This window comes from Malaclemys terrapin, chromosome 1 (genome assembly GCF_027887155.1).
Source record: "Malaclemys terrapin pileata isolate rMalTer1 chromosome 1, rMalTer1.hap1, whole genome shotgun sequence".
NCBI lineage: Eukaryota > Metazoa > Chordata > Testudines > Emydidae > Malaclemys > Malaclemys terrapin.
The window spans coordinates 57,172,483-57,185,061 of record NC_071505.1 but is presented as its reverse complement, the minus strand read 5'-3'; the positions used below and the strand labels follow the sequence as shown (position 1 = coordinate 57,185,061).

The window sequence follows — 12,579 nt, the reverse complement described above, 5'->3', positions numbered from 1 at the left end:
TCATGAAAAGGTGTTGTCAATCAGCCCATGTAACTGTACAGAGAGAAAAAGAACACACAGTGTTTGAATTGTGCCCTGGTCTACAGGAGATGGATCATTGAGCAAAGGTAGTGTTGTGCACTTGGCCCATTGTACTGCCTTGTTATCAGGCGTGCTGCTCAGCCCCTGGCAAATATTGACTAAGCATTCATTCCCATTTTAATTCCCGAATTTTTCTGCAAACCGGTGATTACAGTGCAGGGGTCAAATGATGGATGCCCCATTGCAGGAAGCACCAACCATAATGCAGGATGCAGCAAACCCTTCTGCCTCTGCTTCTCTCAGTGCAGGACAGGGCCTGGAGTTGCCAGTGCCATGCAGTACCTCAGAGGAGGTGTGTCTCTGCTGTCTCCCCTGCTCAAAATCTGAAGCTCAGAGACCACCACTCTGGGGATCATACAGTGTGAGCTAGTGCCAACAGGGATGCTAGTGTCAAGGCAAAGAACCACATCTCCTTTGGCTCCAGAGCAGCTGGAATGGTGCACAGATTGGGGGAGATCACATGGTATCCTGTACAATAGGCTAGCAGGGCTACTTGGGGCAGTGCTGCCCCCACTTTCCCAGTGGCACTGTCAGAGTCAGGCACAACAATATCAGGAGATACCATTAATATCCTCTGGAACATGGCTTGGGAAAGAACATTAGGATGTGACCCTCATATGGACATTAGGATGTGTCCTTATATAAAAGCTTAGATAAAATTCTGTGCCTCAGATTTTAGAAAGATCATTAGACTAAGTAGTTGGGAACATAGGGCTCACCGCTGCTCTGACTAGATCTTCTTGCTTAGATGGCAGGAGATTTTTATTTTGGTTTAGATTAAAAGTGGGAAGGGTTACTAATTAATAGGCTATAAACTTTGAGCACCATAAGTTGATCATGGCAGGCCTTCAATATAAGACTTAATGGGCCAGAGCCTCCTTTATACTAGGTCCCCTTTTTACACTATAGCAATGTAAAGAAGCCATAAAGCACGCGTCAGTTATATTTGTACTTACTCTGGGGCCCCTTTGCACTGCCAGAAAACTATGAAGGTGGCTTAGTGTAAATGAGAATCTGTCCCAATATGTACAAAATTGCAACACCAAGGAATGCTTTTATTATAATACGTTTTATTTTTCACTCTCTTGTAGGTTTCTATTGTCTTCAGTGACATTGCTGTCTATTTATTCAATAAATCTCCTGTTGATATGTTCAAAGGAAACAGGTAATTTGAAACCATAATGTATCAATTTAGTAGGAGGGAAAAGGACAAGAGGTGATAAAAATGTTCAGAATAAAGCAAGATGCCTGGGTTTTTTTTCTCATCAGTTTGAAAAAGAAAAGAGAAACTGGGCCAGAAGCCATCAGAGTTATTCTAGATTTATACTGGTATAACTGAGACCAGAATCTGGCCCATTGCTATAAAGAAAAGATATAGTCAAACTAATTCACAGTGAGGTCTGATACAGTAAAACTCCATTTAGTGAAGTAGAAGGAATGATTCAAACTGTTTTATTGCATTACAATCTGAAGATTGCAATTCCAGTTATAATGAAACTCTGTATAGTGAAGCTTATCTGGGATAAGATGACATCACTAAAATAGAGTTGATGTTGTTCCCAATAGTACCCATGGTATAATAATAGGTACTTTCCATATAGGGAAGAAGCCACACTCTTCCCTGAGGATCTCACAATATATAAGTCTAAATACATATATAAATGCCCTTGTAATGTTAAACTCTTTAGGCTAAGAATAATGTCCTGAGGTTATAACCTTTAGTCCAAACTTTCAAAATTACCCATGCATGAGAATGCTTCCACATTTGAACACCTAATTTGTGTACACAATTATCACAACTGTGTATACAATGGCAGCAATTGCATATTCAAATTAGGCATGCAGATGCACACACATTTGTGTCCTTGAAACGCTAAAAATTTGGGTCCTGGGCTTCAGGCTGCTAAGGATGACATTGCATTAAAACTCAAACTGAATTTTGCTTCTTGTTCATGTGAGTTTTAATGAGAAAATGTCAACCAGGAGAAAATGTGAGGAACCCAAGCTGTGAGACACCTCTTTTGGATAATCTGCAGTGTAACACCTGAAATATTTATCTTCCATTCTCATTGCATACCCTCTTGTGTTCTTAATGCTGTAGCTTTTCTGTCAGCCCAAACGACAACTGGGGAAAAAAATTGTTAAATTCAACTGGAACATCTTGTAATTAATAGAGGGTCTAGCTACTAGTTGAATTTGACAGTCTTTAAACAAAGAATATTTAATTATAGTTCTCATACTTTCCTTCTTTCACAGGAGCTCTAGGAGAATGAGAACTCATAAAATTAATATATTATAAGGAAATAAAAATAATAATTTAAATGAACAGTCTGGCTTCTCTGCATTAATCTATGTCAGTTAAACTGTATAAAATTACAGCATTGCTGTGTTGTGTCTCTCTAGCTTGTCTGCCAGAGCCTTGGCTTGCAGATCCCTGCTGTGTTGAATATTATCTTCCATTAAATCTTATATTATTCCTACTGAGTGAGCAAACTTAAGATGTCAGGATGCCAGGTTTGTAAATATCATGAGGACTGGAGGTGGACACTTATATTAAAGAGATATAATAATCTCATTGTGAGTTCCAACTTTCAAAAAATGATTGGTAGCCACTCCTGACATTTAAAAACATGAGGAGGATATTTCCAAATAAGCTTGCTCGACTCCTGTGAATTACAATAGAGACCCATATTTGTGTGAAAAGGGAAAAAATAGCAGCATGGATGGGGAAATTAGCTGAATGAAGAGGAATCTTAAATGTTTTGACTTGACCGTTGCTTGTCAACCCTGATTTCTGATTTCTCCTCCAATTGGTTTACGCAGGCTGCATGGTGTATGAAAAGCTTGGCGAGCAGGTCTTTGGCACTCCGGGAAAAATGATTGTTTTTGGATCCACTTCTCTCCAGAATACTGGAGGTAAAGAGAGTATAAAAGACAAGAGCAAACAAAGGAATGCACATATATTTATGCCTGTTGGCCACTCAGATTTCTCATTCTCCCAGTGATGTTTTGGGAGCCCTCGTGTCCTGTTGTGCAGTTCAAACTAGTATTCTCTGTGTAGTCTGTTGAAATGACATATCAGGGAAAACCCAACTTGGATCAGTAATTTAGAATCAGTTAAACTTCTTTGCCTTAGATCAGCTTGTATTTACTTCGGGTTGGCAGGAGAACAGATCCAGTATCCTTCTATGTGCTCATTCCACAAGGTATCATGTCCACTTTCTAAAATGGTCTCATTTTTCTCCAGCAATGCTGAGCTATCTCTTCATAGTAAAAAATGAGCTGCCTTCTGCCATAAAGTTTCTTATGGGAAAAGAAGAAGCATTTTCGTAAGTTTAATACTATTTTGCTTACTTGACTTCAGAGTCTAAACTTCATGTAGATAAGCTAGAGCATGGGTTTATAAAAGCACTAATTATTGGCTGTTCCTCATGCTAGTGTCAGATCTTCACAGCAGGGTCCCTAATGGGATTGTAAAGCGTGGGGGGGAGGAAGGGGAAAGAAAAGAAAAATAAATGAACCTTTAGTGATTACTGTCTAGATTTTTCTTCGGAAGAATGATTTCTACAGCATTCTTATCTTATGATCTGATCCCAATATGCTGAGCAATACCTGGGGCTATTAAACACCTTCAACACCTATTGAAACCAATGGGCATTGAAGGCACTCAGTACCTCCAGGAGTTCGGAGCACCTTGTAGGATTCAATCTGTAAAGAACTCCCCAGAGTGCAGGGGAGGCCAAACTTACTGACCCTCCGAGCCACATATGACAATCTTCAGAAGTTCGAGGGCCGGGGCGCACTTGCTGGGGCTTGGGGCTTCAGCCCCATGGGAGGCACCTGATGGTGCTTTGGGCTTCAGCCCTGCTCCTGCTGAAGCCCCAAGCCCTGGCAGGTGCACCCCATGAGGCTGAAGCCCTGAAACGCCCTTCCCCATTGGGGAGAAGCCCCTACCCCACCACCCCACTGCAAGGCAGAAGTCTCGAGCTCTCCCCCCCACCCACCTCCATCTGGTTGGTGGAGAAAGGGGGAGCTGTGGGGGGCTCAGCGGGCTGCACTTTAACTGTAAAAGAGCCACATGTGGCTCACGAGCCACAGTTTGGCCACCCCTGTCATAGTGCAAAGTGCCCCAATACTAAAACATGACAGAAGTAGAATACCTAGGATAGATTTCTGCCACTTGTTACTGCTTGATAGCATCTATCATTGCCTTAAACAAAACAAAAAGAGGGGTAATTCTTTACATTGGTACATGTCTTGTTTGTTACATCAGATTATATGATGTCTTGCAACTTAGCTAAAAGGTGGAAACACCATCCTAAAGATGTTTCATACAAGACTGGACAGAGCACTTTAAAATATGTTGTAGAGAACAATCCTGCATTTCTCCCCTTTCTCTGCAGACCACAAGGAGAGGATTCTAACCACAGCCTATGGGAAGGGGTCAAGTGACTGGGGTGGACAGTGCATCCCAGCCCTCAGTAGCATGGTCTGTCATTTAGGGCATGTGGCCAGGCCCTCAGCAGGCTAAGTGGGTATATTGCTGTCTGCAGCATATGCTGCACTGCACTATGTCTGACCGCTTGATCTGTCTTTTCCTGTGCTGGCAGGATAGCTTCTATCTAATGCCAGCTGGTATTGCTCCATCCCTTCACCCATGCCACCGCTCCTACCAGTAAGGGCAACATTTTGCCCTCGGACTATGAAAATGTGTTGTGGCTCAGATTCCAAAGAGTGCCACTTTTTAAGCAATTACTGATAAAATATTCCATTTACTATCACATGTAACCAGTGCCCTAGGAAGTTCAGAAATTGTCCCAGTCTTTGCCTGTACTTGAGCTTATAATATATGGAAGCCAGAGAAAATGCTGTAATTCTGGATGGCTGATCCAATGTTAAAAAACAGTGATAGTGCTTTAAGAAGAGATTTCACTGTATCTTTGAAATGTTTTACAGGGCATGGTATGTGGATGGGCGAATTCTTGTTGTAGCCGTGACATTTACTATAATCCTCCCTCTGTGTCTTCTTAAGAACTTAGGTAAGAGTGCAAATATCATTAGAATAAAGTGGGGGTACCCAAATTTTGCTCCCCTCTAGGTCATATTGGCCACTCAGATATAATGGAGAGGACAGTGCTCAGTCATGAATAAAGTGGCCTTAGCACAGGAATAAGCTATGTATTAGGCATCCTGGAACAAGCCAGGCTAAACTAAAAGCTAGTAACATGACAAATGAGACAGTATAACTAAATTGATTCAAAATAATGTGTTCGTTAGCTCTTCCATTTGCTTGTGGCAACTGATTACAGATTTTATGACCACCTGGGTGTTTATTCCGTTAGGTAAATTAATATTACATAGAGCTAGTAATTTTTTTAATTGCAACAGAATTATCAGAAAATGTTTTTTCCATAAAAATTCAAAATGTCAATAACAATTCCCATTGAAAATTTTTGACTAGTTCTGTCTAGGTAATGTGTATATAGATATTACTTATATTCCACAAGGCGCCTCTCACCCTATATGGCCAGATTTTCAAATGTATTTAGGTGCCTAAAGTTGCTGATAGGCACATATTGGAATTTCCAAAAGCACCTAAGGAGGTTAGGCACTTAACTGCCCTTGAAATAAAAATCGAAATCCCTTGGAAAATCTAATCCCATAGTAAGTTTTAACATTTAAGCACTGCGTAATTTGCGGCATATTATGAGAGTATTCTCCTATTATCAAGTTTACGTCCATTGTGAAAGTCATTCTCAAGAGTGCAGTTAATCAAACTGCCATATACATGATCTGCAAGGAGGCAGGAGAGGAATATTAAATGAGAGTCAAACATATCAGAACAGAATTTTAATATGTCTGAAATGTAGCAACCTTGTGAAATGACAGATTTCCAAAAAAATGAGACATTATTATATTATCCTGAAGTTCATGGTTCATATTATGTGTATAATGTGTAATAACTTTAACTATTTTCTAAAGTAAGAAGCTATAAAAAGAACAAAAGCACAAACAAATGTGACCATTACATGAGTTATTGATTAGATTTCTTTTGTATTTCTTTTAGGGTATCTTGGATATACTAGTGGATTTTCCCTTGGTTGCATGGTTTTTTTCCTCATAGTGGTAAGTTCTGCTTGCTGTTTTGGTTGGATTAGAGTTGCCCCTATAGTGTCTTTGGTATTTTTTATTTTAAGTTTTTACAGTTTACCATGTGGCACTTTATTGCAGGTTATCTACAAGAAAGTTCAACTTTCCTGCCCAGTACTGGAGCCAAGTGCAACATCACCTATCATATCAAATGTTAGCTCAGCACATGAAGAGATGTGTCAACCAAAGTATGTTACCTTTAATTCCAAGGTATGTTTCTTTCTATGATATTTATTTTTAATTCAGATAATTTGATATCACACTCCATATTCCTAGTCAATGAGACACATCATTTAGGTCCAGAGTCTCCCTGGCCCTTTCACAGATGCGCTGTGATGGGAAGGGCATAATGAATCTTCTCCCTCAGCTTGTGTAAGGGGCAGGTTCCACTGGACTTTAAGGAGTTGAGGCTCTGCCTCTCTTTGCACCAGGCAGCAGATCTGGCCAGCTTTAAAGAGGGAATGAACTGCACTATCAATCAATACACAGAGATTGTAATGCCTGGGAACTCCAGCAGGCATTTGCCTCCTTGAAATAGAATGTGTCCCAGTACTCCTTTTGGGACAGTGACCCTCTGCACAGCTCCTTCCTATGGTCTGAGACGAAATATCACAGTCAAGCTCTGATCTATCACTGTCAGACTCCTCTGAGCATCCATTCTATGGCACTGAAATAATATTCCTCCTCATGGCACGTAAAGATCAAACATTTGCCCCGCGCACACAAGACTGTGTTTGGCAGCAATAGTAGAATCATAGAATATCAGGGTTGGAAGGGACCTCAGGAGGTCATCTAGTCCAACCCCCTGCTCAAAGCAGGACCCATCCCCAGACAGAATATGAAGAGGATATGAAAGTGTCTTATTCAAGGGAATAAACCTGGTGGTAGCAGCTGCTACACGACTGCTGTCTCTGAACTGTCTCAGAAATATTTGCAAGAAAAATACATAGATTGTGTCCTCACATTGAAAAGTTATTGTTCCTGATGTTTTTGATGGGCACTCTGCCTTCCCTGCAGGGACTCTCAATGTTCATTTGAAGAGTTCAGAAAGTTGGGAGATGAGGTAGTTGAAACACTGATGATTTCTTACTATGTATTTTTCCTAACTGTCTTTTCTTCAATTATGTTCAAACAGACTGTTTATGCTTTGCCTACCCTTGCATTTGCATTTGTGTGCCACCCATCGGTCCTTCCAATTTACAGCGAACTTAAAGAGTAAGATGTTCTTTGTTGTTTGTTTTATTTGTTTGTTTGTTTAAAATGAACTGTTTAGAGTGTAAAATGTTAGTGCAGAGTTGCTCCACGTCACCCTCGTAATTCAAAGGAAAAGTAGTTTAATAAAATCAGAAAACAAAGGAGCACTGCTTGAAGCTAGGTAAATTTGGATTTCCTATGGGGTAACATGACATCCCAGGGATTTTCTTTAGAATGACACAGCGATTTTGGAGAGCCAAGCAGTGCAAATTATGATAGTTTACAAGATAGAGTCTTGTACTTCAGCTAATGCCATTGATTCCAATGTAGCAAAAAGTCTGTGACAGTAAGAAGTTATGCTTTTTATGTACAGGCTTTCACCCCAATGTGTTTTTAAACCACATCAAGTATAGTGAAACGATGTGACTGACACCAGTAACTTTTCTTTGTGTAAGAAAGATGAAGAAGATGAGTCTCCCACACCAGCAACTGTACCTCCGACCCTCGCATAAGGGGAGCAAAGGGGCATGAGCAGGCAGTAGGTGTGGTGACCTGATTTGCACTGGTGCAAGTTACAGTAGGCCCCCTGCTTCTCTAACATCCATCAAGGCTGAGCGGCCAATGATCAGGGAGCTGCAACTGGCTCCTTGCAGCTGCTCCCTCCAGCACAGCTCAGATCCAGTGGAGAATCAGGGCTGTATTTTTATACCTTAGATGAAAACATTTTTTGCCATGAAGCAAAATCTGCTCCTAAATGACTGTGCCATTTTCTCTCTTTACTCCATATTAATGTCTTTGAATTAGTGCTTCAAGGCCAAAAGAGTTCAGCGCCTATTTAAGTACCTAAAAAGAAGTTACTGGAATTTCAGCAGTGCTCAGCCTGCTGCAGTTCCCGTCCTTATCAAAGGATCTGCTGTTTGTTGAAATTCTGACCACTTAATCAGGTGTCTAACTGGGAGCTGTTGGGCACTTTCAGCTTCCATTGACTTCAGTGGGATTTTTGGGTGCTCAGCTCTTCTAGAAATCTGGGTGTTTCTATTTTGGTATCAAAATATGGATTAAGAGCCCAACGCTAGGCACCCAGGTTTAAGCATTTCAAAATAAGTGTCAAAAATGAAATGTTTATGTTTATCCAATTTGTTTTAAACTAAAGCAGTTCTCCTTACCAGAGGACATAGACCATTTTTTGCAAACATTTAGGATGTTAATATTCTGTTATTTTACTAGTCCTTTAATTTGCACACAGAAGCAGTTCCAAGCTGACCCTTTCTCTGCTACAGAGGCTACTGCAAGGGGCCATAGCCACCCATTGGGATTTGGGGATGGCAATATTCACAGAATGGTCATTATGTTCTCTTGACTTAAAACCCTAGCAAAACTGGGAGGCTACCAGTAGCTATTGGGAACTTAGTCCCCCAATCATTCTCCTCCTTCAGTACAGCTATTGGGGATCACTGATTTAAATGAAGAAAAGACACACTCTGGAGTCTCTCCGATGCTAGTTAATTTTGTTTGTGCAAAGGTTAATACATTTCTACAACAGTTATTCAAACAAAATACAGCCATTTATTATGTTTTCTTCTTTTTCCAGTCGCACACAGAAGAGAATGCAAATGGTTTCAAATATCTCATTTTTTGCCATGTTCGTTATGTACTTAATGACTGCCGTTTTTGGCTATTTCACTTTCTATGGTAAGTAAGCAGCTTTTGCTGATCTAACATATCGGTCAGAAAGAATCCAGGTGAAATCAATAACATTTACCCACTGAAAAAGGAGAATCCCACTCACTTACCTTACTAGAATTTAAAAAAAAAAAATTCCCTAACCTTTTCCATAAAGATACAAATCTCTTCTTTACCGGTGCTCTGAGTGGCTACAGACAGTAGCTATATGCAGTATTTGCCAATTTAACTCCAAAAATGAAAGAAAAAGGAGGAAAGGCACAAGTTAAATGTAAACTAGTTTTATTTTGGGTAACTGGAGCTTAGCAGTATCATATCAGAACTTTCAACTCTGGCCTTGGCTACACTTGCAGCTGTACAGCGCTGTGAGGTAAACCTGTCTTCGTACAGCTGAGTAAGGAAAAGCACTGCAGTCTGTCCACACTGACAGCTGACAACGCAGTGGTATGGCCACACTTGCAACATTTGCAGCTGTGTTGGGAGCGGTGCATTATGGGTAGCTATCCCAGCATTCATGTGACTGCAACATGCTTTTCAAAACGGGGGGGTGGGGTGGATTGTGACAGGGAGTGTGGGGGGAGAGAGAGTGCTTTTTGAAGCATGTCAGCTCTCTATTTTGCAAGTTCCGAACTCCTGGCCCCCTGCTCATTCATTTACTCACTCAAAGCCAGCTGCAAACTGTTTGCTTTTCTCTGTGGTAGGAGCTTTGAAACCGGCACTTCCGCATTCCTGCAGCCGGTCACAACAATGGAAAGGATTGGCCACTTGACAAGGTGATTAGTACAGCGCTGCAAGTGTTTACACTCACACCTGGGAGTCGTAGCCACTCCGCTGCAGCTGTTATTCCTCTCCGAGATGTGGAGTACCTGCAGCGGTGTACCCAGGGAGATACAGCGCTGTAAGTGCCCTGCCAGTGTGGACGGGGAGTGAGTGACAGCGCTGGGGGAGGCTTTACAGCGCTGTAACGTGCAAGTGTAGCCAAGGCCTCTGTGTTACTAGTTTCAGTTCAACTCATCGGTAATTACCTAAAGTGATTAGGTGATATCTGATTGGTTATTCAATTGCCTGTGTGAAATGAGATTGTGATCTCAGGATAGCACCTAGTGAATAGGTGTCAAAATCATCACCACAGCAATTGGCAGCCTTATTACCATTCTCGGGGATGGAGACTGTGCTCCCTCTGTTAGCCAAAGCTGGTCCCTACCCATTCAGGTTAAATACATTGGTGATGCAGTTTAGGTAAGCTTGGAATGCTGCTGCTTGAAATGCTTTTGCAATTCTGAATACTTCAGTGTCCAAGATTTTCAATCCGCCTCCTTTCATGAACACTAATTCACTTTAAAAATACAAAAAACAAGCAAATCTTATTTTTTTTCCTTACTAAAAGGAATATGCAGAATAAATAAAAATCGGAGAACACACAGACCCTTACACTGGCAGGATGATTGAGAGCTAATGTTCTAAAGCAATTTGAACAAGCAGGGCAATTGCCTGGAGCCCCACGCCACAGGGGGCCCCATGAAGCTAAGTTATATGTTTCAGCCCTGGGCAGCGGGACTCCGGGTTCAGGTACACTGAAATATACGTACAATATTTATATTGTAATCAATTTATTTTATAATTATATGGTAAAATGAGAAAGTAAGAAATTTGTCAGTACAAGTGTGTTGTGACACTCTTGTATTTTTATATCTGATTTTGTAAACAAGTAGTTTTTAAGTGAGGTGAAACTTGGAGTACACAAGACAAATCAGACTCCTGGAAGTAGTCTGGAAAGGTTGGGAACCAATGCATAATGGGATATTGATGGCACGGGGGGAAGCAAATTTGAAAGTTGACATTTCTGTCATAGGTCACCAAAAGTTCATCTGTCTTAACAATTTACAAAAAAGATATTACTTTCTACCATGAGGCTGTCATGGTGGGTATGAAGCCTCCAATTTGAAGAAATTAAGATAATTTGAATTCACCATTTCTGTTTAATGGATTTTGCCAAGAAAACTGATAAAGGCTGCAGGTGCCAACACTGATGGCCATTCTCATTCAACAGTTGGGCGGTTGCTAGCCAGTGAGTTTTCATAGAAAACTACAAACAAAATATTAAAATTAATGATCCAATTGTATGGTCCTGAAGAAATAGCCACAATGGGCCAGATCTTCAGCTGGTATAAATTAGTATATCATATTGACTTCAACAGAGCCAGGCAGATTTATACCAGCTGAGGATCTGATTCCCAAGAAGTTTGAGGAGGCTGAGAAACTCCCCGAGATTCAATTTCTGGAATTTCTTTGAAATTCCCACTTCATATAGGAGGAGTTTGGAGTCATGTGATGGGGTTTACAAACCCCACTCTCAGCAACATATGGCTAATGAGCCTAGCACACTTGCAGCCCCTCTTCCAGTTCCTCCAGAACCTCTTACTGAGATCTGGCTGCACTTTTCCTCACATTTCCTGGTTGTGGCACACCTCATCTGTGGCCCCAGAAAGTCATGAGGCCTCCTTAATCTCCTCCTGGTGCTGGCCCAAAATTTCCATCCATTATACTAGGAGGAAGAAGCTGGACAGGACCGCGCTCTGTAACTGTGGGGGTCTATTTCTGATCCCTCGTATGATCAGGCCTCCAGGCAGAGTTCCTCTGAGCAGCGTCCACTGACTCTCTAGACACCTTTGAGGAGTAGTTGGTGCTATCTGGGGTTCTCTGCTCAGTGTCGTGCTCCAGATCCCTGATTTCCAACCTTTGACCTCACTCATGCTCCTGTTTCTTTTTATTTTTTCTCATTTGTTGTCCCCAGAAATCAATTGTGGCCTGGACTTAGTGCTTACTCTGCTTATTTGAGGGGGGTGGGCCTTTTAGTTATGGGCAGGGCTAGACCTGCCGGCCCCAGTATTACAAATTGTACAGGGTTAATGAGCTACTGTGGATTCAGTTGGCTGTGCCTTGCTACACCTATAGGAGATATCAGAATTGGAGGGAGGAGGTTAAAAGAGAAAAACCCAGCTGAGTTGGGGGGCAGACATATCAGGAGAGCAAATCTCCAGTCTTTAGCTACTGGACCAACTTCTGGCTAAAGGCTAGAACTCCTTAGCTGATTACTGCCTCCTCAAAGGAAGTGTGGACCTGTTGTGGATCCACTTATGATGGGACTAATTTTTGATGCTAGCCTCTGAGCTTATTTGGGGCCCGCTGCTTTACAGAAGATGAAGAGGGAAGAGGACTCTGACCCCACAAGTGGGATGTTTCATTTGCGGTTACTTCATTTGGGTTTATTGACAAACCCTGGAAGGGTTGGACTATCTGGGGCTCAACTGAAGGATCTGAGCCTCTTAAGACCAGACTAATGTGCTTAAACTCCCAGACACCACAGAACAGACACCACAGCACCCACAGGGAAAAATTAGTGGGTGCTCTGCACCCACCAGCAGGCAGCCAGCCGTGTCCCAGCTCCTCCACCTACCTTCCAGCACTTGC

The 12,579-nt window shown here is 41.7% G+C and overlaps 1 protein-coding gene across 5 annotated transcripts in view; it reads left to right on the top strand.

The window, feature by feature from the left end:
- The window catches only part of SLC38A1 (solute carrier family 38 member 1), a 52,202-nt gene that overhangs the window by 27,551 nt on the left and 12,072 nt on the right, over positions 1-12,579 (top strand). For all 5 annotated transcript variants that reach the window (XR_008444660.1, XM_054024970.1, XM_054024940.1 and 2 more), the window contains exons 5-12: positions 1,173-1,246; positions 2,905-2,997; positions 3,329-3,410; positions 5,038-5,120; positions 6,149-6,207; positions 6,313-6,441; positions 7,367-7,446; positions 9,017-9,117. Coding sequence is in view for 4 of the 5 variants with exons in the window: in XM_054024970.1 (XP_053880945.1) it covers positions 1,173-1,246; positions 2,905-2,997; positions 3,329-3,410; positions 5,038-5,120; positions 6,149-6,207; positions 6,313-6,441; positions 7,367-7,446; positions 9,017-9,117 (701 nt within the window). In the remaining variant the exon portion in view is untranslated. The remainder of the gene's footprint in view (positions 1-1,172; positions 1,247-2,904; positions 2,998-3,328; positions 3,411-5,037; positions 5,121-6,148; positions 6,208-6,312; positions 6,442-7,366; positions 7,447-9,016; positions 9,118-12,579) is intronic.